The 27,504-nt window shown below is 45.8% G+C and overlaps 1 protein-coding gene across 1 annotated transcript in view; it reads left to right on the top strand.

Annotated features, from left to right (window-relative positions):
- The window catches only part of LOC309622108 (uncharacterized protein), a gene marked incomplete at both ends in the record, with an annotated part of 50,831 nt that overhangs the window by 6,106 nt on the left and 17,221 nt on the right, over positions 1 to 27,504 (top strand). The window contains 2 exons of the mRNA XM_082409277.1: positions 6,538 to 6,675; positions 19,223 to 19,360. Of these exons, the coding sequence (XP_082265403.1) occupies positions 6,538 to 6,675; positions 19,223 to 19,360 (276 nt within the window). The remainder of the gene's footprint in view (positions 1 to 6,537; positions 6,676 to 19,222; positions 19,361 to 27,504) is intronic.

Below are 27,504 nucleotides of genomic sequence, written 5' to 3'. Positions count from 1 at the left end.
CACCACAGGAGGAGAATGCTGCAGAGAATTTAGAGTTCCAAGTAGAGATGGATGTTGGAAATTTTCTGTAAGAACAAGAGGGTCATGAAAAACTCAGGGAGGTTGAGAAATTCTCACTACGTTTGAGGAACGGCATCATCTGAAGGTTCTTGCTATCAGGACACCTCTACTATCACTACTTCCTGAGAAACCCAAAATCAGACAGTTAATGATGGCTGTAAGGACTGAGCAGTTTTCCACTCTTCTCTATTAACTGCCTGTGCTCCCATCTTGGGCACAGACGGGCAGAAGAGCCAAGTGGTGTGGTTCAGAGATTGTTCTCTAGGCTGGAAGCAACCTTCTCCCTGCCCTGTCTTTCCCTTCAGCCTGCACTCGTATTGACTTCTATGCTATTTCCTAGACTGGAAGCATTTTAGAACTAGGAGGCCCTTAGAGAACTTCGATGTTCTCAGTCTCATTTCGTGAGTAAGGAAACTGAGGCTCAGAGAGGTCGGGTTGACTTGTTCAAGTTCTCTCATTATGTTAGTATCATTACCAGGTTTCAGAACCTAAGTATCCTGACTTCCTTGCCAGGACTCCACTCTGAGCATGATACTGCCAGAAAGCAGGAGAAATAGAACTTATAATATAGGCATTTTTTTTGTCCATTAGAAAACAGTACGGCTATTACCATTGTCGTCTTCAGTGTCTCCCTTTGCTTGTGCAGTTCCCACGCTATTACCTAGAGGTGACGTACAGCTCAGTCCAACTGGTGAATTGAAAGAGTCATTTTTGCCCTCTTCAAGCCTGGTTTCTCATCCTACCTCAAAATGATTACCCGAAAGTGGATTTCTTAAGTGCTTTTGGAAAGGGAAAAGTTATCTGATTACTTCAGATTCCTCACCTATAAAGTGGTTATAACACCACCACCAATAATAATAGCAGTAATAATTAATAGATGAATAAGCTGATCTGTTGCGTATGATTTATATGGAGGAAGATACAATAAGTTCTAGAAAGACAAAGAAAAATCATGACAAGCATATTACGTTAACGAAAAAGAAATCCATAGATATTAATGAAAACTGGGGTATGTGGCAAGTATCGAAGCCTAATGAATTTACTAACAAATGGCATTCTGTACTATCCATGCAATATTATGAAAGTGAATTTTGCCCACTCTATTTTAGTGAATACTATTAACCAGAAGACACGATGGAGGTGATAGAGGTGAATGAATTCCTAGCCAATGCATACAGACAGAGAAGGTATGTCAGTAAAAAATGCATAACAAGCAACAGAATGCAATAAATGTGCATGTATAGGTAGCCACAACACATATAGACAAGTATTTCAATGAAAACCGGTACGAAGCAGACAGCAAAATAATAAGTGTAAAAGAGTTTCATTATTGTGCTCCTTCATATTTTTACCCAGCAAGTAAGAGGTATTAAGCCTAGGAGAAATATATATTTCAATGAATATAGCTTATATAATAAGCAGAAAGGAAGCTTAAAATGTATCAGGAAGGTTTTTGGATTTATCCTAGAACTTAGATTAGAATCATCTTCAGCATCCAAGAAGATGGCATCCCAAAACCTCAAAAAACCATCATGCCTAGAATCCAATTAAAAAAGATTTTCAAATGTAAGAAAATCCACAGGACTCCACAATATGGTTTTCGATAAACGTGGATGTTTGTTTGTTTTGTTTCTTTGGCCGCGCCGCGTGGCCCTGGCCGTGAAAGCACCGAGTCCTAAGCACTGGACCGCCAGGGAATTCCCTAAGTGGGGGGGGGAATTAGAGATGTGGGGCTTGACTTTTTCTTCTTCTTCTTCGGTAGCTAAGCTCTACAAGCGAACGATGGCTGTTGATCAATGTGCTCTCTGTGTTAGGAAGGAAATAACTGTAAAAATGAAAAGCAGCCTTGCCTTAGAACCTACATAGCACACCAAGGAAAATAGTCCTTCTGATTCAATTTAGAAGATATCACTTAAAATGTTGAATTGGTGAAATGTCTACCTAGTTTAAAAATTAGAAAGAATAAAACACTGAAAAGCAGCCCCCTAGATAACCACTGTGGTTGCTTGTTTATAGGAGGCATCATTTCTAAAACGTATTTCTAAAATGTTTATATTCAAAACTGTCAAGTGGCCAACTGTATTCAGAGAGGCAATAAAAGAAAGAAAACGGAGTATGACTTTTCTGATAAGCTGCCTTTCCTGGTGATCCCCTGTTCTGGCCTTACTTTCCTTCTTAGTCTGTTAATGTAAGGGTTTGCTACCATCAACTTGGTTTTGCCCTGCTCTGAGCAGGTTTCCCTCTGTGCTGTTTCTGCTTTAATTGAAAATCTTTGGTTCCCATCAGCATTCCATTGCAAACTCCGTTTTTCTTGAGAGCTCCTCTATGCTTTCCCTCTTCATTCTTACATTTTCTCCCATCTCTTGGTGCCTGTTGGCCTGTGCTAATGAAAACCATCCTAAACTTCCTTACGCTCGACTCTGTGCCTCCCTGTAGAGCCCAGTACTCTCCATCCTCTCTCCCTATTCTCTCTTTTCAACTAGTCGAAATCCTAGTGGAGGGAGACCATTAGAGATGAAACATCTTGGTATATATTGCTAGTTTTCTATGTCCCCTGGCTTTTCTATGTTTCTGTTGAAACACTCTTGAGAAGTGTCTGATTTCGTTTTCTACATGGGTACCCTTTAAGGCTCAATACTGGAAAAGAAGGGGATCAGAGTGATCAACCCAACGTGGTATCCTAACGTAACAGTTAAGGAAAGCAACAGGCTTTGTGAGACAGCCAGTGATTTGTCCAAAGTCACACAGATAGTAAACGTCAAAGTCAAAACTGAAATTAGGTCTCCAGACTTGTAGTTCAATACTTTCCCTCATTATTCCATGCTATTTTGAATCTCCTACTTACTCAATTTAGGGGCAAAAGAAATCGAACGCAAAACTTTCCAAAGTTTCTTTTCTTACCTGACATGGTCAGAGAAGAGGAAGCATCCACTGCAGGTACAAGGGATGAGGAGACAACACTAGAGGATGTCCGAGTGGCTGCAGCTGAACGGCGCACGTGTCCAGTACAGAGGTCACTGGTTACTGGTCCAAACAGCTCCACGGAAACCCCAAGGCTCTACCAAGTGGTAGTAGGTTTGGTAGGAGAGTGATGTCACAAAGCAGGCAGTTGAAAGGTATGAGAGAGCCAATAGGGAGGTCCGATCCCCAACAGGAAGGCGGGCTTGGGTGAAGAGAGTGTAGGAGAGCTAAAACAACACCTGAGTTTCTGAGCTCTGGGGAGGAAATCCTAGAAGACAGATTTACCTCCCCCAGGCTCTTCCATTAGGGAAATCATTGCAACATTTCTTACAGACGTTCATTAATACACTGAACTAAGAGTTACTTATATTCTACAGAGTATTCTATTTTATGTATCATATACTTAGAGCTATATAGATCTTCTTTAATTAATAATCCTTAGGAAGGAAAGAGCCATCTAGTTTGAACTATTACAGTTGTTCTGAAATCATATGTGTCTAATGAGTGAACTGATAGCAGCTTTTAAGGAGCCAAAGTAGGGATTAAGAAGCTCTTTTTGTAACTTGGTTCAAGAGTAGGGTGAAGTTTGTTGAGTGTACCTTGTGGAGAATGTTGTGGTCCAAGGCTCTTCTCTTTTAGTTTCTTCTCCTTGACTCCTACCTTCCTTGGGCTGGGCTAGGCTGGGGGCCAGGTTGGACTTGCGACTTAACGTTTCTCTTCCGCTTTCTCTTTTTTTTTTTTCTTCCATTATGGGCATTGCTTCGAGGACAAGCCTTGATCTTGCATTGGACGTTACTTCCTGTCAACTTCCAGCAGCAGGAGTCTTCTTTTCAGTGCTTGATGCTTCACGAAATAGACTCTGCCCGTTGGCAGCAAATACCAGAGAGCTAGGAGACAGAGCTGGTTGCAGACCTTTCCTCTTCCAGCCTTTGGTTGCAATTGTTTGGCCCATAATTTGCTAGCTCTAGTTCCTTGGGCCACACAGGTATCCTGCCATCTCCAGCTCTTGTTATATGTGAGAGACATTCTGAACACTGTCCCTTTTTCTTTGCACAGAAGTATATACAGTGTGGCAGTTACTGTAATCTCCTCCGCCTTGCAAACAGCCACTCTAGAATCTTGGACCTCTAGGACTCTCTGTCTTGCATGCTTGGGGGCAAGGCCAAGCAAAATGAAGAGGAGAATAATTAGAGAAAGAGGAGGACGTTGGTGGAGAATTGGGAGCAGGTAAGGTGAAAGGGCACAGGAGAAAAGAGATGCATGTAGACTTTTTGGTTTCTGTGGGAAACAGGTTGACACACTTGGGCCTCATTTGGTATTAACAGAACAGAGAGTTAAAGATCTAAGTAGCTAGATAGTGTGCAGCAACTGCCATGAAGTCTGTACACTGAAGAGAACAGTCTCACATCTAGTTTTCATTTTGTTTTATGTCATAGTACCTTATTTATAGCATTCACTGGTGTGTTTGTAGAATACAGATGTTTTCAAATGCTCTGGTTTTGTCTACATGGTTATCTCCTTGTCCTGTTTGTAAGGAATCCAACATTGTAAGACATATTGCATGTTTTTCTCTTGACGATTGTTGACCTTGAAGCGTCATGAACTAACTTGAGCTGTTGGATTCTGTGGAGAAACGTTCAAAAGGGTCTGTGAAAAAGGCACTGTGGTGAGTCGCATTATGCACCCGAGCGTAAGGAGCAAGATATCTGCCACCAGCCCAGCTTGGCCTGGATTGCCTCTGTTTTAGTTCCCCTGGTTAGTGCTTTTCTCCCTAACCACTCTTGTGACTGTGATAATGTGAGTAAGGGCGGAGTTGCTAATGATCTATGTGTGAGGTAAGCTGGTTTGAGGGAGGAAATCTATGGACCTAGTCATTTTCCTTGGTGGTAAGCTTTCAGGGGTGCAGAGATGGATCTTCCTGGGGCCTTTTCTGGTCCCAGGAAGATATCGCATAGATGGGACCTCCCAAGACACACATTGAATCTTTAGGCCTGTTTTTCCTATTATGAGGTACGAACGAGTTTCTTCACTGATGGGGATGATGCTTATCTGAGAAGAAATTGTGAAAGGTGGTGTAGTGTAGAGGTGTGGCTTAAGCTTTTAAGTTTTCCTCCAGGTTTTTCCCCTAAGCTTCCTACTTCGGACGGCCTACTTACATGATACTAGTAGGTGATGTCCGGCTAACAGCTTCCTAAATATACCTGCAAGCCAGATCAGTGTCTCTTTTCTCTGTATTCCCATGGAAATCAAGAGTCCCGCCGAATTTTCCATCGAAACAGTTGATTTGTGTTGTCTCTAGGAATTCTAAAGGGCGTACCGTTGCTTCCTAACCGGTGTCATTTGGGAGATCCGCCTCTGTACGTTCAAATGATTAATTTTGAGACTTTGCTCATGTGTGCAGTAAACCCTTGAATTCCCTAAGACCTTCCTTTCCTCCATCTCCTACCCCATTAAGCCCGCTTCAGTTCATCTCCTGAATTTCTTTGGAATCTGTCAGCCAGCTCTTCCTCAACTTCCTAATACTGAACTTGCCTGTCTGTTGCGATTAGGTCCTAACTGGTGTCCATATATCTTGTTTCCTTCCAATCCACTCTTCACACAAGAAACCTTCAAAGCAAGTTGGAACGTTGCTCATAAACATCGCTCACAAGCATTGTTTTGAGAATAGAAAACACACTGTTGGCCTTTAAGACTCTGCGTGGTCTAGAATCCTCTCTGCTTCTCTAGCCCCATCTTGTGCCACTTTTGCCCTCACTTTCTATGCTTCAGATACACTGAATTAACCTTAGTTCTCACTCATCTGACAGAAGTCAGTTCAGATACTATTTTTCACTGTGATTCCTAGCATTAAGGAATTTGATTATCAGGTTTTGTATGAGGACTATTTCATCAGGGGTACAGAAGTTCTGGCCATCTCTGGTTTTGGATATCCCTTATTTGTTGAGACCTTTGCGTTGTTTGGTTGCCTTTTGTCTGTTTTCCAGATGGGAAAACAGGAACAAGGGAAGTATAGGTTATTACTAGGTGGGGTTGAACAAGTGGAGCAGCAAACTGCAAAGCAGAAAGAAGAGGGACGTACTATAGAGGGATATGACTTCCATTCTCAAGGCGCCTGCATCCTGTGCAGGGAGACAGCCTAACATAAAATGTGCCTAACAACAAATATATTGACTTCTTACTAAAAATCTCCAGTTCATAGAACCGAGGGGTTTGTACCTTCTCCTTTAAAAGTGATAGTCCTGGGACTTCCCCGGTGGTCCCGTGGTGAAGACTCTGCGCTTCCAATGCAGCAGGCGTGGGTTCAATCCCTGGTTGGGGAGCTAAGATCCCACATGCTGCGCAGCCAAAGAAATTTTTGTCGAACGTTATACTCCTGTATTGTTGGCTTTAGTGGTTTAGATTTTGTTGTACTGTTAAGAAGATTTTAGTTTATTTACCGGGAACAAACAACACATAATGTAAAAATAGTTTCCCAGAAACGATTTCCATCATTCTCTTCCTCCCTTTCTCCCGCAGACTGGTGTTTCACCTTGACAAGTTCTCTGTCATTCCATAGGAAAGCTGTCTGGCTTGGAGGTTGCAATCCCAGGGAATTTTTCATCAGCGGGGAAGTCTCCATCACTACAGAGGAATCAAGGGAGAAGTCAGTCCCTGGTAAGTGAGATGCTCCCCCTAAACACCAACACAGCAGTCGTGTACCTTTCAAGGGGTTCAGGGGCAAGATGGGCAAGGCATTTCTACTAACTCTTCTTAAGGATCACGGACAGTGCCCTATGCTACGAGGTAAGCGGTGACTGCTGTAGTTCTTACTGGTGATCCTTTCCTGTCACTGATTCTCGGCCTTCTTTGTATTTCATAGGACTGTTGTCAGTCCAATACAAAATGAGTCTTATTTTTAAAAACCTGAAATGTTTTACAGAGCCTAGCATTCTCATATAGGGTCCTTTCCATTCTCCCCACTTTCCCGAGAGGCCAAGAACACTTCACACCATGAACTAGGAGAGGGGGTAGAGCCCTTTCTGATGAAATGCATCAACAAAGACAGAGCCTTAGCCTGCTTGCTCTCTGGACAGGATCTCGGACCACAAGGTCTTCAATCCTGGTATAAATGAAGGAAGTGAGGACAGTTCAACTGGCACTCTGATAACAAGAGTTCGGAAACACCTTCCAAAGAGACTATAGCAGTAGATGAGGGAAGGGAGTGCTACAGTGTGGCAGTACAGGGGGAATGATCGGCTACAGCAGTGAAAAGTGTGGTACCGATTGGTGTGCTCTCGGGGTTCTTGTACATGTAGCATAGATGACCTCTACAGTGGCCCTCCCACCTTCCCACCTGCATTAGGTGTTCTTTTTTTTTGTAATTTATGTTTATGTATTTATTTACTGTTTGAACTTATTTATTCTACGTATTTATTTTTTTGGCTGCACTGGGTCTCTCATTGCTGTGCACGGGCTTTCTCTAGTTGGCGGCTAGCGGGGGCTACTCTCGGTTGCGGTGTGCGGGCATCTCATCGCGGTGGCTTCTCTTGTTGCGGAGCATGGGCTGTAGGCACGTGGGCTTCGGTAGTTGAGGCTCACGGGCTCTAGAATGCAGGCTCCGTCGTTGTGGCACATGCGCTTAGTTGCTGCACGGCATGTGGGATCTTCGCAGACCAGGGCTCGAACCCGTGTCCCCTGCATTGGCAGGCGCCACCAGGGAAGCCCTAGGTGTTCTCATATAGAGTCTAAAAACAGAGAGCACTGAGAGAAGGTAGTGGTTATTAAAGGCTCAGGATCTAAATTCTACCTGTCTCTACACCCCTTCCCAGCTGTCGATTTGACCCCATTTTTGAATGCTGACCTCATTGTTCAACTTTTCTCTGCCGTCTGTATACTCACCTTGAAAACTTGTTTCTGTGATGCGTTGAGCAGACACAGGGTGGCAGACTGCAGAGGTGGAAGCTGGTGGTCGGATATTTGTGGGCTGAATCTCCTTCAGTCCCATTCCCATTTCTGGTTGCCCAGAGGCCCTACTTCCTGTGTGTGACGCCGAGCCGTAGGATTGCGGGCAGGAGCCAAGTTCTCCATACAGTAAAGACCCCAGTGTGCCTTGGTTATAGTAATATACCTGGCTTCCTTCCTGGCAGGGAAGTGACAGGCGGCTATGCCCCTGCTTTGTTCGTGGGCCTCCTGATCCAGCAGTTCCCTTGGCTCTGCCCCTGTCGTCAGCTGCCCCTAGGATAACTCTGAGCCCTAGCCACTTCTCTGGTAGATTTCCCTATTCCCCCACTACAGTCACACCTGAATAAGGCAACTCAGACCTTTCAGAGATGTGTCCTGAACCTCTTGTTTTCTGAAATACCTATCTGGTGGTTGTGAGACTTAAGGCCAGCGTCCCCGAGAGACTTTTTCTATTTCTCCTAGTAAACCTAGACTCATCTTCTGTCACCTTCAACTCTACTCCAATTGTGTTCTTTCAACCCAGACCTCTGACCCTGCTTTTTACTTCTGCCATTTCATCCTCGCTCCTGCTTCCTTTCCTAAATCCATACGTCTCTTTTGGCCTTCCTAGCCCTGGGCCAAGTTCCTTCCTCTTTGCTCAGTTTTTACCCCTTTCCTTCATTCTCCCATCCAACTTTCAGTCCTTCCTTTCTCACGCCCCAGTTAGCAGCATCTGAAAATTCGAAAGGTTTGTTACTCGTCTATTAATTGTATTCCATTTACTTATTCAGTTCTATACCTGTCTTACCTGTGTATGGAAGAACAGCTGGTAGCCAAGGTGGCACCAAGAATCCTAGCAGCTCTCACTTGACGTATCCGTAGTAGTCGGCAATTTCCATTTCGTTTTCCCTCTCGGTGAAAAATTGCAGCTTGCCCGAAGAGGTGTATCTGGCAGCATTCTCCCGTTGTTGTTGAGCCCGCCTCTTCATGGCCTCTCGCTCTGGCCTCTGCTCTTGTTCGATGGGCTTTGACATGACTGGCTCAGGCACGTTGGGTTCCCTCCATGGAACTCGTTGCTTGCTGAAGTCTTGGAGTAGAAATTGGGTTTGGAGCTTGGGTGGGGACTGGCGCTTATTCACAGCAGGGGGAACAGGCTCCCGCTGGAGAGGAGCGCCAGATGAAGTTTTGGAGGGTGCAGGCCTAGGAGCAGCAGACTGAGGGACACGAGGCTGGGTATGGTTGGTCCAAGCCGGTTGGGTTGGGTTGGTCACAGTTGGCTGAGCTGGTTTGGCGGGGCCTGGCAAAGAGGCAGGAGCTGGCTGGGATGAATTGGCTGCAGCAGGTTGAGCTGAGTCAGTAGAACCAGGCTGGGCACGGTAAGCCCCAGCAGGCCGATGTGAGGCCAGAGACTGTGGCCTCCGAGGAGCGGGTCGAGCTTGAGGCTTGTCCCAGGCAGAAAAAGGCAGAGGTATCAACTTGACCTTCCCAGGAGGAGGCCGCTCATACTGGGCTGGAGACGGACACTCTGTTTCAGCACTGCTGTCTGGTTTCTGGGCTTGGACTTGCGTTTTCTCAGGACCCTTCCCCTCACGTGGGGTATGCCGCCATGGCTGGATAGCTGGGGGTGGCTGGGGGTCTTTGGGGTTGCTTGACTTTCCCAAGAGCCGACAGGAAGAGAGCCCAGTTTTCGTCTCATTCTTCTTCCCCAGCGCATGAAGAACCTTCACAGACTCCAGCATGCGCACGCCAAGGGAGGTTCGAGGCTTTTGAAAGCTCTGTTGGAGAAGCTCAGTTTGGTGTTCCTTTCGCTTCGTGTGGGGGATTGCTGGCTTCTCTTCTGCCTTGACTTTGTTCCCTGACTGCTTGTTCTCCTCAGCCTTGTTTCTCCCTCTGGTCCTTTTGGTCTTTTCCTGCCCGTGGCTCTTAGTTTTGCTGATCTTTCTGGATGCAGCTTTCTGAGGTTTGCCTTGAGAGTGCTTGGCCGTGTTCACAGGAGCCCTGTCACTGACTGCAGCGTGGCATGTAACCACTTCTCCCCCTAACAGGCACTCTGGATTCTTTGGCTGGATTTTGGCCTTGGGAGCGCCACTGATAGGCTCAGAGGCTTTCTGTTTGTTCTTCCTGGGTTGATCAGAGGGAACCTTTATGACACTTGGCTTTTCCTGCACCTGATTCACCTTAATGGCTCTGGTGTCTTTAGCTTTGATCACGTTGGGACCTTGGGATTGATCAAGATCTTTCAAAGGATTAAAGAGCTGGGGAAGGTGAATATCCTCCGCCAGTGTAGTAATGTCTGCAAGACCACTGCTAGGTTCAATCCCATTTTCAAGTGTCCCTAGGTCCTGACGACTCCGGCTGTTCTCTCCCAGATCAGCATTTTCAGAACCAGGCTGCTCCTCTTGGCTGAGGGGATCGGTGCAGGCCAGCGGCTGGTGAATATCAGGGATTCCTAAAGGGAGTAGTGGAGGATCTTGGTTCTCTGTTGGGATCTGGTAGGCATCCAGAGGCTTTGAAAGCTTGGTTTTGATATCATCCACGTGCTTACTCTCTATTTGTCCCTGGCTTGGAGCTGGAGGCAGGGCCAGGAGACGCCTGGCACTCTGGACTGGAGCTGTCACTGAAATGTCCCCAAGTTCAGATGGTGGGTTACTCTCAAGTATGTGGCTGTTTCTGCTACTGCAGGACTTGGGGAGTTCTTGACTTTGTGTCACACAAAACGTCTGGCTTGGAGGTTGCAATCCCAGGGAATTTTTCATCACCAGGGGGGAGGTCTCCATCCCTACAAAGGGATCAAGGGAGAAGTCAGTCCCTGGTAAGTGAGATGCTCCCCCTAAACACCAACACAGCAGTCGTGTACCTTTCAAGGGGTTCAGGGGCAAGATGGGCAAGGCATTTCTACTAACTCTTCTTAAGGATCACGGACAGTGCCCTATGCTACGAGGTAAGCGGTGACTGTTGTAATTCTTACTGGTGAGCCTTTCCTGTCGCTGATTCTCGGCTCGCTTTGTATTTCATAGGACTGTTTATAAGTCGAATACAAAATGAGTCTTATTTTTAAAAACCTGAAATGTTTTACAAAGCCTAGCATTCTCATATAGGGTCCTTTCCATTCTCCCCACTTTCCCGAGAGGCCAAGAACACGTCACACCATGAACTAGGAGAGGGGGTAGAGCCCTTTCTGATGAAATACATCAACAAAGACAGAGTCTTAGCCTGCTTGCTCTCTGGACAGGATCTCGGACCACAAGGTCTTCAATCCTGGTATAAATGAAGGAAGTGAGGACAGTTCAACTGGCACTCTCATAACAAGAGTTCTGAAACACCTTCCGAAGAGACTATAGCAGTAGATGAGGGAAGGGAGTGCTACAGTGTGGCAGTACAGGGGGAACGATCGGCTACAGCAGTGAAAAGTGTGGTACCGATTGGTGTGCTCTCGGGGTTCTTGTACATGTAGCATAGATGACCTCTACAGTGGCCCTCCCACCTTCCCACCTGCATTAGGTGTTCTTTTTTTTGTAATTTATGTTTATGTATTTATTTACTGTTTGAACTTATTTATTCTACGTATTTATTTTTTTGGCTGCACTGGGTCTCTCATTGCTGTGCACGGGCTTTCTCTAGTTGGCGGCTAGCGGGGGCTACTCTTGGTTGCGGTGTGCGGGCTTCTCATCGCGGTGGCTTCTCTTTGTTGCGGAGCATGGGCTGTAGGCACGTGGGCTTCGGTAGTTGAGGCTCACGGGCTCTAGAATGCAGGCTCCGTCGTTGTGGCACATGCGCTTAGTTGCTGCACGGCATGTGGGATCTTCGCAGACCAGGGCTCGAACCCGTGTCCCCCGCATTGCATTGGCAGGCGGATTCTTAACCACGGCGCCACCAGGGAAGCCCTAGGTGTTCTCATAGAGAGTCTAAAAACAGAGGGCACTGAGCGAAGGTAGTGGTTATTAAAGGCTCAGGATCTAAATTCTACCTGCCTCTACACCCCTTCCCAGCTGTCGATTTGACCCCATTTTTGAGTGCCGACCTCATTCTTCAACTTTCTCTGGCGTTTGTTATACTCACCTTGAAAACTTGTTTCTGTGATGCGTTGAGCAGACACAGGGTGGCAGACTGCAGAGGTGGAAGCTGGTGGTCGGATATTTGTGGGCTGAATCTCCTTCAGTCCCATTCCCATTTCTGGTTGCCCAGAGGCCCGACTTCCTGTGTATGACGCCGAGCCGTAGGATTGCGGGCAGGAGCCAAGTTCTCCATACAGTAAAGACCCCAGTGTGCCTTGGTTATAGTAATATACCTGGCTCCCTTCCTGGCAGGGAAGTGGCAGGCGGCTCTGCCCCTGATTTGGAATCTGAGATGGTGTTCCCTGAGCAAGGCTGGCAGAAAGCGATGGATGTAGAGGGACCATGTTCTTGGCGTCTGAAGTTTTATCATACTGGGCTGCCAGAAACATGGAGGAGGCAGCTGTGTGGCGGTCAGTGAGTGCCAGAGTAAAGTCTCCGAGTGAAGAAGAATTCTTTTCAGTGCTTGCTGTGATGTCCCACTCAAGAACACCTGGATAGGAAGCAGCTGAAGTGGAGATCTGGCTGTGGTCAGTAACTCCAGATAACATAGTCGTGCTAGAATGTTGGTAAAGGTAGGCACTACCCATGAGTGTCTGGAAAGGGGTACCGGTAGCCGATGCCGAACTGACGGCAGGGGCAGAGACTCTGGAGAAGTTGCAGACACTTCGTGTTAGGGAAGTTGCATTGCTCACCACAGGAGGAGAATGCTGCAGAGAATTTAGAGTTCCAAGTAGAGATGGATGTTGGAAATTTTCTGTAAGAACAAGAGGGTCATGAAAAACTCAGGGAGGTTGAGAAATTCTCACTACGTTTGAGGAACGGCATCATCTGAAGGTTCTTGCTATCAGGACACCTCTACTATCACTACTTCCTGAGAAACCCAAAATCAGACAGTTAATGATGGCTGTAAGGACTGAGCAGTTTTCCACTCTTCTCTATTAACTGCCTGTGCTCCCATCTTGGGCACAGACGGGCAGAAGAGCCAAGTGGTGTGGTTCAGAGATTGTTCTCTAGGCTGGAAGCAACCTTCTCCCTGCCCTGTCTTTCCCTTCAGCCTGCACTCGTATTGACTTCTATGCTATTTCCTAGACTGGAAGCATTTTAGAACTAGGAGGCCCTTAGAGAACTTCGATGTTCTCAGTCTCATTTCGTGAGTAAGGAAACTGAGGCTCAGAGAGGTCGGGTTGACTTGTTCAAGTTCTCTCATTATGTTAGTATCATTACCAGGTTTCAGAACCTAAGTATCCTGACTTCCTTGCCAGGACTCCACTCTGAGCATGATACTGCCAGAAAGCAGGAGAAATAGAACTTATAATATAGGCATTTTTTTTGTCCATTAGAAAACAGTACGGCTATTACCATGGTCGTCTTCAGTGTCTCCCTTTGCTTGTGCAGTTCCCACGCTATTACCTAGAGGTGACGTACAGCTCAGTCCAACTGGTGAATTGAAAGAGTCATTTTTGCCCTCTTCAAGCCTGGTTTCTCATCCTACCTCAAAATGATTACCCGAAAGTGGATTTCTTAAGTGCTTTTGGAAAGGGAAAAGTTATCTGATTACTTCAGATTCCTCACCTATAAAGTGGTTATAACACCACCACCAATAATAATAGCAGTAATAATTAATAGATGAATAAGCTGATCTATTGCGTATGATTTATATGGAGGAAGATACAATAAGTTCTAGAAAGACAAAGAAAAATCATGACAAGCATATTACGTTAACGAAAAAGAAATCCATAGATATTAATGAAAACTGAGGTATGTGGCAAGTATCGAAGCCTAATGAATTTACTAACAAATGGCATTCTGTACCATCCATGCAATATTATGAAAGTGAATTTTGCCCACTCTATTTTAGTGAATACTATTAACCAGAAGACACGATGGAGGTGATAGAGGTGAATGAATTCCTAGCCAATGCATACAGACAGAGAAGGTATGTCAGTAAAAAATGCATAACAAGCAACAGAATGCAATAAATGTGCATGTATAGGTAGCCACAACACATATAGACAAGTATTTCAATGAAAACCGGTACGAAGCAGACAGCAAAATAATAAGTGTAAAAGAGTTTCATTATTGTGCTCCTTCATATTTTTACCCAGCAAGTAAGAGGTATTAAGCCTAGGAGAAATATATATTTCAATGAATATAGCTTATATAATAAGCAGAAAGGAAGCTTAAAATGTATCAGGAAGGTTTTTGGATTTATCCTAGAACTTAGATTAGAATCATCTTCAGCATCCAAGAAGATGGCATCCCAAAACCTCAAAAAACCATCATGCCTAGAATCCAATTAAAAAAGATTTTCAAATGTAAGAAAATCCACAGGACTCCACAATATGGTTTTCGATAAACGTGGATGTTTGTTTGTTTTGTTTCTTTGGCCGCGCCGCGTGGCCCTGGCCGTGAAAGCACCGAGTCCTAAGCACTGGACCGCCAGGGAATTCCCTAAGTGGGGGGGGGAATTAGAGATGTGGGGCTTGACTTTTTCTTCTTCTTCTTCGGTAGCTAAGCTCTACAAGCGAACGATGGCTGTTGATCAATGTGCTCTCTGTGTTAGGAAGGAAATAACTGTAAAAATGAAAAGCAGCCTTGCCTTAGAACCTACATATCACACCAAGGAAAATAGTCCTTCTGATTCAATTTAGAAGATATCACTTAAAATGTTGAATTGGTGAAATGTCTACCTAGTTTAAAAATTAGAAAGAATAAAACACTGAAAAGCAGCCCCCTAGATAACCACTGTGGTTGCTTGTTTATAGGAGCCATCATTTCTAAAACGTATTTCTAAAATGTTTATATTCAAAACTGTCAAGTGGCCAACTGTATTCAGAGAGGCAATAAAAGAAAGAAAACGGAGTATGACTTTTCTGATAAGCTGCCTTTCCCGGTGATCCCCTGTTCTGGCCTTACTTTCCTTCTTAAGTCTGTTAATGTAAGGGTTTGCTACCATCAACTTGGTTTTGCCCTGCTCTGAGCAGGTTTCCCTCTGTGCTGTTTCTGCTTTAATTGAAAATCTTTGGTTCCCATCAGCATTCCATTGCAAACTCCGTTTTTCTTGAGAGCTCCTCTATGCTTTCCCTCTTCATTCTTACATTTTCTCCCATCTCTTGGTGCCTGTTGGCCTGTGCTAATGAAAACCATCCTAAACTTCCTTACGCTCGACTCTGTGCCTCCCTGTAGAGCCCAGTACTCTCCATCCTCTCTCCCTATTCTCTCTTTTCAACTAGTCGAAATCCTAGTGGAGGGAGACCATTAGAGATGAAACATCTTGGTATATATTGCTAGTTTTCTATGTCCCCTGGCTTTTCTATGTTTCTGTTGAAACACTCTTGAGAAGTGTCTGATTTCGTTTTCTACATGGGTACCCTTTAAGGCTCAATACTGGAAAAGAAGGGGATCAGAGTGATCAACCCAATGTGGTATCCTAACGTAACAGTTAAGGAAAGCAACAGGCTTTGTGAGACAGCCAGTGATTTGTCCAAAGTCACACAGATAGTAAACGTCAAAGTCAAAAGTGAAATTAGGTCTCCAGACTTGTAGTTCAATACTTTCCCTCATTATTCCATGCTATTTTGAATCTCCTACTCAATTTAGGGGCAAAAGAAATCGAACGCAAAACTTTCCAAAGTTTCTTTTCTTACCTGACATGGTCAGAGAAGAGGAAGCATCCACTGCAGGTACAAGGGATGAGGAGACAACACTAGAGGATGTCCGAGTGGCTGCAGCTGAACGGCGCACGTGTCCAGTACAGAGGTCACTGGTTACTGGTCCAAACAGCTCCACGGAAACCCCAAGGCTCTACCAAGTGGTAGTAGGTTTGGGAGGAGAGTGATGTCACAAAGCAGGCAGTTGAAAGGTATGAGAGAGCCAATAGGGAGGTCCGATCCCCAACAGGAAGGCGGGCTTGGGTGAAGAGAGTGTAGGAGAGCTAAAACAACACCTGAGTTTCTGAGCTTTGGGGAGGAGGAAATCCTAGAAGACAGATTTACCTCCCCCAGGCTCTTCCATTAGGGAAATCATTGCCACATTTCTTACAGACGTTCATTAATACACTGAACTAAGAGTTACTTATATTCTACAGAGTATTCTATTTTATGTATCATATACTTAGAGCTATATAGATCTTCTTTAATTAATAATCCTTAGGAAGGAAAGAGCCATCTAGTTTGAACTATTACAGTTGTTCTGAAATCAGATGTGTCTAATGAGTGAACTGATAGCAGCTTTTAAGGAGCCAAAGTAGGGATTAAGAAGCTCTCTTTGTAACTTGGTTCAAAAGTAAGGTGAAGTTTCTTGAGTGTACCTTGTGGAGAATGTTGTGGTCCAAGGCTCTTCTCTTTTAGTTTCTTCTCCTTGACTCCTACCTTCCTTGGGCTGGGCTAGGCTGGGGGCCAGGTTGGACTTGCGACTTAACATTTCTCTTCCGCTTTCTCTTTTTTTTTTTTCTTCCATTATGGGCATTGCTTCGAGGACAAGCCTTGATCTTGCATTGGACGTTACTTCCTGTCACCTTCCAGCAGCAGGAGTCTTCTTTTCAGTGCTTGATGCTTCACGAAATAGACTCTGCCCGTTGGCAGCAAATACCAGAGAGCTAGGAGACAGAGCTGGTTGCAGACCTTTCCTCTTCCAGCCTTTGGTTGCAATTGTTTGGCCCATAATTTGCTAGCTCTAGTTCCTTGGGCCACACAGGTATCCTGCCATCTCCAGCTCTTGTTATATGTGAGAGACATTCTGAACACTGTCCCTTTTTCTTTGCACAGAAGTATATACAGTGTGGCAGTTACTGTAATCTCCTCCGCCTTGCAAACAGCCACTCTAGAATCTTGGACCTCTAGGACTCTCTGTCTTGCATGCTTGGGGGCAAGGCCAAGCAAAATGAAGAGGAGAATAATTAGAGAAAGAGGAGGACGTTGGTGGAGAATTGGGAGCAGGTAAGGTGAAAGGGCACAGGAGAAAAGAGATGCATGTAGACTTTTTGGTTTCTGTGGGAAACAGGTTGACACACTTGGGCCTCATTTGGTATTAACAGAACAGAGAGTTAAAGATCTAAGTAGCTAGATAGTGTGCAGCAACTGCCATGAAGTCTGTACACTGAAGAGAACAGTCTCACATCTAGTTTTCATTTTGTTTTATGTCATAGTACCTTATTTATAGCATTCACTGGTGTGTTTGTAGAATACAGATGTTTTCAAATGCTCTGGTTTTGTCTACATGGTTATCTCCTTGTCCTGTTTGTAAGGAATCCAACATTGTAAGACATATTGCATGTTTTTCTCTTGACGATTGTTGACCTTGAAGCGTCATGAACTAACTTGAGCTGTTGGATTCTGTGGAGAAACGTTCAAAAGGGTCTGTGAAAAAGGCACTGTGGTGAGTCGCATTATGCACCCGAGCGTAAGGAGCAAGATATCTGCCACCAGCCCAGCTTGGCCTGGATTGCCTCTGTTTTAGTTCCCCTGGTTAGTGCTTTTCTCCCTAACCACTCTTGTGACTGTGATAATGTGAGTAAGGGCGGAGTTGCTAATGATCTATGTGTGAGGTAAGCTGGTTTGAGGGAGGAAATCTATGGACCTAGTCATTTTCCTTGGTGGTAAGCTTTCAGGGGTGCAGAGATGGATCTTCCTGGGGCCTTTTCTGGTCCCAGGAAGATATCGCATAGATGGGACCTCCCAAGACACACATTGAATCTTTAGGCCTGTTTTTCCTATTATGAGGTACGAACGAGTTTCTTCACTGATGGGGATGATGCTTATCTGAGAAGAAATTGTGAAAGGTGGTGTAGTGTAGAGGTGTGGCTTAAGCTTTTAAGTTTTCCTCCAGGTTTTTCCCCTAAGCTTCCTACTTCGGACGGCCTACTTACATGATACTAGTAGGTGATGTCCGGCTAACAACTTCCTAAATATACCTGCAAGCCAGATCAGTGTCTCTTTTCTCTGTATTCCCATGGAAATCAAGAGTCCCGCCGAATTTTCCATCGAAACAGTTGATTTGTGTTGTCTCTAGGAATTCTAAAGGGCGTACCGTTGCTTCCTAACCGGTGTCATTTGGGAGATCCGCCTCTGTACGTTCAAATGATTAATTTTGAGACTTTGCTCATGTGTGCAGTAAACCCTTGAATTCCCTAAGACCTTCCTTTCCTCCATCTCCTACCCCATTAAGCCCGCTTCAGTTCATCTCCTGAATTTCTTTGGAATCTGTCAGCCAGCTCTTCCTCAACTTCCTAATACTGAACTTGCCTGTCTGTTGCGATTAGGTCCTAACTGGTGTCCATATATCTTGTTTCCTTCCAATCCACTCTTCACACAAGAAACCTTCAAAGCAAGTTGGAACGTTGCTCATAAACATCGCTCACAAGCATTGTTTTGAGAATAGAAAACACACTGTTGGCCTTTAAGACTCTGCGTGGTCTAGAATCCTCTCTGCTTCTCTAGCCCCATCTTGTGCCACTTTTGCCCTCACTTTCTATGCTTCAGATACACTGAATTAACCTTAGTTCTCACTCATCTGACAGAAGTCAGTTCAGATACTATTTTTCACTGTGATTCCTAGCATTAAGGAATTTGATTATCAGGTTTTGTATGAGGACTATTTCATCAGGGGTACAGAAGTTCTGGCCATCTCTGGTTTTGGATATCCCTTATTTGTTGAGACCTTTGCGTTGTTTGGTTGCCTTTTGTCTGTTTTCCAGATGGGAAAACAGGAACAAGGGAAGTATAGGTTATTACTAGGTGGGGTTGAACAAGTGGAGCAGCAAACTGCAAAGCAGAAAGAAGAGGGACGTACTATAGAGGGATATGACTTCCATTCTCAAGGCGCCTGCATCCTGTGCAGGGAGACAGCCTAACATAAAATGTGCCTAACAACAAATATATTGACTTCTTACTAAAAATCTCCAGTTCATAGAACCGAGGGGTTTGTACCTTCTCCTTTAAAAGTGATAGTCCTGGGACTTCCCCGGTGGTCCCGTGGTGAAGACTCTGCGCTTCCAACGCAGCAGGCGTGGGTTCAATCCCTGGTTGGGGAGCTAAGATCCCACATGCTGCGCAGCCAAAGAAATTTTTGTCGAACGTTATACTCCTGTATTGTTGGCTTTAGTGGTTTAGATTTTGTTGTACTGTTAAGAAGATTTCAGTTTATTTACCGGGAACAAACAACACATAATGTAAAAATAGTTTCCCAGAAACGATTTCCATCATTCTCTTCCTCCCTTTCTCCCGCAGACTGGTGTTTCACCTTGACAAGTTCTCTGTCATTCCATAGGAAAGCTGTCTGGCTTGGAGGTTGCAATCCCAGGGAATTTTTCATCAGCGGGGAAGTCTCCATCACTACAGAGGAATCAAGGGAGAAGTCAGTCCCTGGTAAGTGAGATGCTCCCCCTAAACACCAACACAGCAGTCGTGTACCTTTCAAGGGGTTCAGGGGCAAGATGGGCAAGGCATTTCTACTAACTCTTCTTAAGGATCACGGACAGTGCCCTATGCTACGAGGTAAGCGGTGACTGCTGTAGTTCTTACTGGTGATCCTTTCCTGTCACTGATTCTCGGCCTTCTTTGTATTTCATAGGACTGTTGTCAGTCCAATACAAAATGAGTCTTATTTTTAAAAACCTGAAATGTTTTACAGAGCCTAGCATTCTCATATAGGGTCCTTTCCATTCTCCCCACTTTCCCGAGAGGCCAAGAACACTTCACACCATGAACTAGGAGAGGGGGTAGAGCCCTTTCTGATGAAATACATCAACAAAGACAGAGCCTTAGCCTGCTTGCTCTCTGGACAGGATCTCGGACCACAAGGTCTTCAATCCTGGTATAAATGAAGGAAGTGAGGACAGTTCAACTGGCACTCTCATAACAAGAGTTCGGAAACACCTTCCGAAGAGACTATAGCAGTAGATGAGGGAAGGGAGTGCTACAGTGTGGCAGTACAGGGGGAACGATCGGCTACAGCAGTGAAAAGTGTGGTACCGATTGGTGTGCTCTCGGGGTTCTTGTACATGTAGCATAGATGACCTCTACGGTGGCCCTCCCACCTTCCCACCTGCATTAGGTGTTCTTTTTTTTTGTAATTTATGTTTATGTATTTATTTACTGTTTGAACTTATTTATTCTACGTATTTATGTTTTTGGCTGCACTGGGTCTCTCATTGCTGTGCACGGGCTTTCTCTAGTTGGCGGCTAGCGGGGGCTACTCTCGGTTGCGGTGTGCGGGCATCTCATCGCGGTGGCTTCTCTTGTTGCGGAGCATGGGCTGTAGGCACGTGGGCTTCGGTAGTTGAGGCTCACGGGCTCTAGAATGCAGGCTCCGTCGTCGTGGCACATGCGCTTAGTTGCTGCACGGCATGTGGGATCTTCGCAGACCAGGGCTCGAACCCGTGTCCCCTGCATTGGCAGGCGCCACCAGGGAAGCCCTAGGTGTTCTCATATAGAGTCTAAAAACAGAGAGCACTGAGAGAAGGTAGTGGTTATTAAAGGCTCAGGATCTAAATTCTACCTGTCTCTACACCCCTTCCCAGCTGTCGATTTGACCCCATTTTTGAATGCTGACCTCATTGTTCAACTTTTCTCTGCCGTCTGTATACTCACCTTGAAAACTTGTTTCTGTGATGCGTTGAGCAGACACAGGGTGGCAGACTGCAGAGGTGGAAGCTGGTGGTCGGATATTTGTGGGCTGAATCTCCTTCAGTCCCATTCCCATTTCTGGTTGCCCAGAGGCCCTACTTCCTGTGTGTGACGCCGAGCCGTAGGATTGCGGGCAGGAGCCAAGTTCTCCATACAGTAAAGACCCCAGTGTGCCTTGGTTACAGTAATATACCTGGCTTCCTTCCTGGCAGGGAAGTGACAGGCGGCTATGCCCCTGCTTTGTTCGTGGGCCTCCTGATCCAGCAGTTCCCTTGGCTCTGCCCCTGTCGTCAGCTGCCCCTAGGATAACTCTGAGCCCTAGCCACTTCTCTGGTAGATTTCCCTATTCCCCCACTACAGTCACACCTGAATAAGGCAACTCAGACCTTTCAGAGATGTGTCCTGAACCTCTTGTTTTCTGAAATACCTATCTGGTGGTTGTGAGACTTAAGGCCAGCGTCCCCGAGAGACTTTTTCTATTTCTCCTAGTAAACCTAGACTCATCTTCTGTCACCTTCAACTCTACTCCAATTGTGTTCTTTCAACCCAGACCTCTGACCCTGCTTTTTACTTCTGCCATTTCATCCTCGCTCCTGCTTCCTTTCCTAAATCCATACGTCTCTTTTGGCCTTCCTAGCCCTGGGCCAAGTTCCTTCCTCTTTGCTCAGTTTTTACCCCTTTCCTTCATTCTCCCATCCAACTTTCAGTCCTTCCTTTCTCACGCCCCAGTTAGCAGCATCTGAAAATTCGAAAGGTTTGTTACTCGTCTATTAATTGTATTCCATTTACTTATTCAGTTCTATACCTGTCTTACCTGTGTATGGAAGAACAGCTGGTAGCCAAGGTGGCACCAAGAATCCTAGCAGCTCTCACTTGACGTATCCGTAGTAGTCGGCAATTTCCATTTCGTTTTCCCTCTCGGTGAAAAATTGCAGCTTGCCCGAAGAGGTGTATCTGGCAGCATTCTCCCGTTGTTGTTGAGCCCGCCTCTTCATGGCCTCTCGCTCTGGCCTCTGCTCTTGTTCGATGGGCTTTGACATGACTGGCTCAGGCACGTTGGGTTCCCTCCATGGAACTCGTTGCTTGCTGAAGTCTTGGAGTAGAAAGTGGGTTTGGAGCTTGGGTGGGGACTGGCGCTTATTCACAGCAGGGGGAACAGGCTCCCGCTGGAGAGGAGCGCCAGATGAAGTTTTGGAGGGTGCAGGCCTAGGAGCAGCAGACTGAGGGACACGAGGCTGGGTATGGTTGGGCCAAGCCGGTTGGGTTGGGTTGGTCACAGTTGGCTGAGCTGGTTTGGCGGGGCCTGGCAAAGAGGCAGGAGCTGGCTGGGATGAATTGGCTGCAGCAGGTTGAGCTGAGTCAGTAGAACCAGGCTGGGCACGGTAAGCCCCAGCAGGCCGATGTGAGGCCAGAGACTGTGGCCTCCGAGGAGCGGGTCGAGCTTGAGGCTTGTCCCAGGCAGAAAAAGGCAGAGGTATCAACTTGACCTTCCCAGGAGGAGGCCGCTCATACTGGGCTGGAGACGGACACTCTGTTTCAGCACTGCTGTCTGGTTTCTGGGCTTGGACTTGCGTTTTCTCAGGACCCTTCCCCTCACGTGGGGTATGCCGCCATGGCTGGATAGCTGGGGGTGGCTGGGGGTCTTTGGGGTTGCTTGACTTTCCCAAGAGCCGACAGGAAGAGAGCCCAGTTTTCGTCTCATTCTTCTTCCCCAGCGCATGAAGAACCTTCACAGACTCCAGCATGCGCACGCCAAGGGAGGTTCGAGGCTTTTGAAAGCTCTGTTGGAGAAGCTCAGTTTGGTGTTCCTTTCGCTTCGTGTGGGGGATTGCTGGCTTCTCTTCTGCCTTGACTTTGTTCCCTGACTGCTTGTTCTCCTCAGCCTTGTTTCTCCCTCTGGTCCTTTTGGTCTTTTCCTGCCCGTGGCTCTTAGTTTTGCTGATCTTTCTGGATGCAGCTTTCTGAGGTTTGCCTTGAGAGTGCTTGGCCGTGTTCACAGGAGCCCTGTCACTGACTGCAGCGTGGCATATAACCACTTCTCCCCCTAACAGGCACTCTGGATTCTTTGGCTGGATTTTGGCCTTGGGAGCGCCACTGATAGGCTCAGAGGCTTTCTGTTTGTTCTTCCTGGGTTGATCAGAGGGAACCTTTATGACACTTGGCTTTTCCTGCACCTGATTCACCTTAATGGCTCTGGTGTCTTTAGCTTTGATCACGTTGGGACCTTGGGATTGATCAAGATCTTTCAAAGGATTAAAGAGCTGGGGAAGGTGAATATCCTCCGCCAGTGTAGTAATGTCTGCAAGACCACTGCTAGGTTCAATCCCATTTTCAAGTGTCCCTAGGTCCTGACGACTCCGGCTGTTCTCTCCCAGATCAGCATTTTCAGAACCAGGCTGCTCCTCTTGGCTGAGGGGATCGGTGCAGGCCAGCGGCTGGTGAATATCAGGGATTCCTAAAGGGAGTAGTGGAGGATCTTGGTTCTCTGTTGGGATCTGGTAGGCATCCAGAGGCTTTGAAAGCTTGGTTTTGATATCATCCACGTGCTTACTCTCTATTTGTCCCTGGCTTGGAGCTGGAGGCAGGGCCAGGAGACGCCTGGCACTCTGGACTGGAGCTGTCACTGAAATGTCCCCAAGTTCAGATGGTGGGTTACTCTCAAGTATGTGGCTGTTTCTGCTACTGCAGGACTTGGGGAGTTCTTGACTTTGTGTCACACAAAACGTCTGGCTTGGAGGTTGCAATCCCAGGGAATTTTTCATCACCAGGGGGGAGGTCTCCATCCCTACAAAGGGATCAAGGGAGAAGTCAGTCCCTGGTAAGTGAGATGCTCCCCCTAAACACCAACACAGCAGTCGTGTACCTTTCAAGGGGTTCAGGGGCAAGATGGGCAAGGCATTTCTACTAACTCTTCTTAAGGATCATGGACAGTGCCCTATGCTACGAGGTAAGCGGTGACTGTTGTAATTCTTACTGGTGAGCCTTTCCTGTCGCTGATTCTCGGCTCGCTTTGTATTTCATAGGACTGTTATAAGTCCAATACAAAATGAGTCTTATTTTTAAAAACCTGAAATGTTTTACAAAGCCTAGCATTCTCATATAGGGTCCTTTCCATTCTCCCCACTTTCCCGAGAGGCCAAGAACACGTCACACCATGAACTAGGAGACGGGGTAGAGCCCTTGCTGATGAAATACATCAACAAAGACAGAGTCTTAGCCTGCTTGCTCTCTGGACAGGATCTCGGACCACAAGGTCTTCAATCCTGGTATAAATGAAGGAAGTGAGGACAGTTCAACTGGCACTCTCATAACAAGAGTTCTGAAACACCTTCCGAAGAGACTATAGCAGTAGATGAGGGAAGGGAGTGCTACAGTGTGGCAGTACAGGGGGAACGATCGGCTACAGCAGTGAAAAGTGTGGTACCGATTGGTGTGCTCTCGGGGTTCTTGTACATGTAGCATAGATGACCTCTACAGTGGCCCTCCCACCTTCCCACCTGCATTAGGTGTTCTTTTTTTTGTAATTTATATTTATGTATTTATTTACTGTTTGAACTTATTTATTCTACGTATTTATTTTTTTGGCTGCACTGGGTCTCTCATTGCTGTGCACGGGCTTTCTCTAGTTGGCGGCTAGCGGGGGCTACTCTCGGTTGCGGTGTGCGGGCTTCTCATCGCGGTGGCTTCTCTTGTTGCGGAGCATGGGCTGTAGGCACGTGGGCTTCGGTAGTTGAGGCTCACGGGCTCTAGAATGCAGGCTCCGTCGTTGTGGCACATGCGCTTAGTTGCTGCACGGCATGTGGGATCTTCGCAGACCAGGGCTCGAACCCGTGTCCCCCGCATTGCATTGGCAGGCGGATTCTTAACCACGGCGCCACCAGGGAAGCCCTAGGTGTTCTCATAGAGAGTCTAAAAACAGAGGGCACTGAGCGAAGGTAGTGGTTATTAAAGGCTCAGGATCTAAATTCTACCTGCCTCTACACCCCTTCCCAGCTGTCGATTTGACCCCATTTTTGAGTGCCGACCTCATTCTTCAACTTTCTCTGGCGTTTGTTATACTCACCTTGAAAACTTGTTTCTGTGATGCGTTGAGCAGACACAGGGTGGCAGACTGCAGAGGTGGAAGCTGGTGGTCGGATATTTGTGGGCTGAATCTCCTTCAGTCCCATTCCCATTTCTGGTTGCCCAGAGGCCCGACTTCCTGTGTATGACGCCGAGCCGTAGGATTGCGGGCAGGAGCCAAGTTCTCCATACAGTAAAGACCCCAGTGTGCCTTGGTGATAGTAATATACCTGGCTTCCTTCCTGGCAGGGAAGTGGCAGGCGGCTCTGCCCCTGATTTGGAATCTGAGATGGTGTTCCCTGAGCAAGGCTGGCAGAAAGCGATGGATGTAGAGGGACCATGTTCTTGGCGTCTGAAGTTTTATCATACTGGGCTGCCAGAAACATGGAGGAGGCAGCTGTGTGGCGGTCAGTGAGTGCCAGAGTAAAGTCTCCGAGTGAAGAAGAATTCTTTTCAGTGCTTGCTGTGATGTCCCACTCAAGAACACCTGGATAGGAAGCAGCTGAAGTGGAGATCTGGCTGTGGTCAGTAACTCCAGATAACATAGTCGTGCTAGAATGTTGGTAAAGGTAGGCACTACCCATGAGTGTCTGGAAAGGGGTACCAGTAGCCGATGCCGAACTGACGGCAGGGGCAGAGACTCTGGAGAAGTTGCAGACACTTCGTGTTAGGGAAGTTGCATTGCTCACCACAGGAGGAGAATGCTGCAGAGAATTTAGAGTTCCAAGTAGAGATGGATGTTGGAAATTTTCTGTAAGAACAAGAGGGTCATGAAAAACTCAGGGAGGTTGAGAAATTCTCACTACGTTTGAGGAACGGCATCATCTGAAGGTTCTTGCTATCAGGACACCTCTACTATCACTACTTCCTGAGAAACCCAAAATCAGACAGTTAATGATGGCTGTAAGGACTGAGCAGTTTTCCACTCTTCTCTATTAACTGCCTGTGCTCCCATCTTGGGCACAGACGGGCAGAAGAGCCAAGTGGTGTGGTTCAGAGATTGTTCTCTAGGCTGGAAGCAACCTTCTCCCTGCCCTGTCTTTCCCTTCAGCCTGCACTCGTATTGACTTCTATGCTATTTCCTAGACTGGAAGCATTTTAGAACTAGGAGGCCCTTAGAGAACTTCGATGTTCTCAGTCTCATTTCGTGAGTAAGGAAACTGAGGCTCAGAGAGGTCGGGTTGACTTGTTCAAGTTCTCTCATTATGTTAGTATCATTACCAGGTTTCAGAACCTAAGTATCCTGACTTCCTTGCCAGGACTCCACTCTGAGCATGATACTGCCAGAAAGCAGGAGAAATAGAACTTATAATATAGGCATTTTTTTTGTCCATTAGAAAACAGTACGGCTATTACCATGGTCGTCTTCAGTGTCTCCCTTTGCTTGTGCAGTTCCCACGCTATTACCTAGAGGTGACGTACAGCTCAGTCCAACTGGTGAATTGAAAGAGTCATTTTTGCCCTCTTCAAGCCTGGTTTCTCATCCTACCTCAAAATGATTACCCGAAAGTGGATTTCTTAAGTGCTTTTGGAAAGGGAAAAGTTATCTGATTACTTCAGATTCCTCACCTATAAAGTGGTTATAACACCACCACCAATAATAATAGCAGTAATAATTAATAGATGAATAAGCTGATCTATTGCGTATGATTTATATGGAGGAAGATACAATAAGTTCTAGAAAGACAAAGAAAAATCATGACAAGCATATTACGTTAACGAAAAAGAAATCCATAGATATTAATGAAAACTGAGGTATGTGGCAAGTATCGAAGCCTAATGAATTTACTAACAAATGGCATTCTGTACTATCCATGCAATATTATGAAAGTGAATTTTGCCCACTCTATTTTAGTGAATACTATTAACCAGAAGACACGATGGAGGTGATAGAGGTGAATGAATTCCTAGCCAATGCATACAGACAGAGAAGGTATGTCAGTAAAAAATGCATAACAAGCAACAGAATGCAATAAATGTGCATGTATAGGTAGCCACAACACATATAGACAAGTATTTCAATGAAAACCGGTACGAAGCAGACAGCAAAATAATAAGTGTAAAAGAGTTTCATTATTGTGCTCCTTCATATTTTTACCCAGCAAGTAAGAGGTATTAAGCCTAGGAGAAATATATATTTCAATGAATATAGCTTATATAATAAGCAGAAAGGAAGCTTAAAATGTATCAGGAAGGTTTTTGGATTTATCCTAGAACTTAGATTAGAATCATCTTCAGCATCCAAGAAGATGGCATCCCAAAACCTCAAAAAACCATCATGCCTAGAATCCAATTAAAAAAGATTTTCAAATGTAAGAAAATCCACAGGACTCCACAATATGGTTTTCGATAAACGTGGATGTTTGTTTGTTTTGTTTCTTTGGCCGCGCCGCGTGGCCCTGGCCGTGAAAGCACCGAGTCCTAAGCACTGGACCGCCAGGGAATTCCCTAAGTGGGGGGGGGAATTAGAGATGTGGGGCTTGACTTTTTCTTCTTCTTCTTCGGTAGCTAAGCTCTACAAGCGAACGATGCTGTTGATCAATGTGCTCTCTGTGTTAGGAAGGAAATAACTGTAAAAATGAAAAGCAGCCTTGCCTTAGAACCTACATATCACACCAAGGAAAATAGTCCTTCTGATTCAATTTAGAAGATATCACTTAAAATGTTGAATTGGTGAAATGTCTACCTAGTTTAAAAATTAGAAAGAATAAAACACTGAAAAGCAGCCCCCTAGATAACCACTGTGGTTGCTTGTTTATAGGAGGCATCATTTCTAAAACGTATTTCTAAAATGTTTATATTCAAAACTGTCAAGTGGCCAA

The sequence above is a fragment of the Balaenoptera borealis genome, assembly GCF_965194805.1.
Source record: "Balaenoptera borealis genome assembly, contig: HAP1_SCAFFOLD_1577, whole genome shotgun sequence".
In the NCBI taxonomy this organism is placed as follows: Eukaryota; Metazoa; Chordata; class Mammalia; order Artiodactyla; family Balaenopteridae; genus Balaenoptera; species Balaenoptera borealis.
Note: the sequence above shows the minus strand (reverse complement) of the source record. Positions and strands in the feature narration are given on the sequence as shown.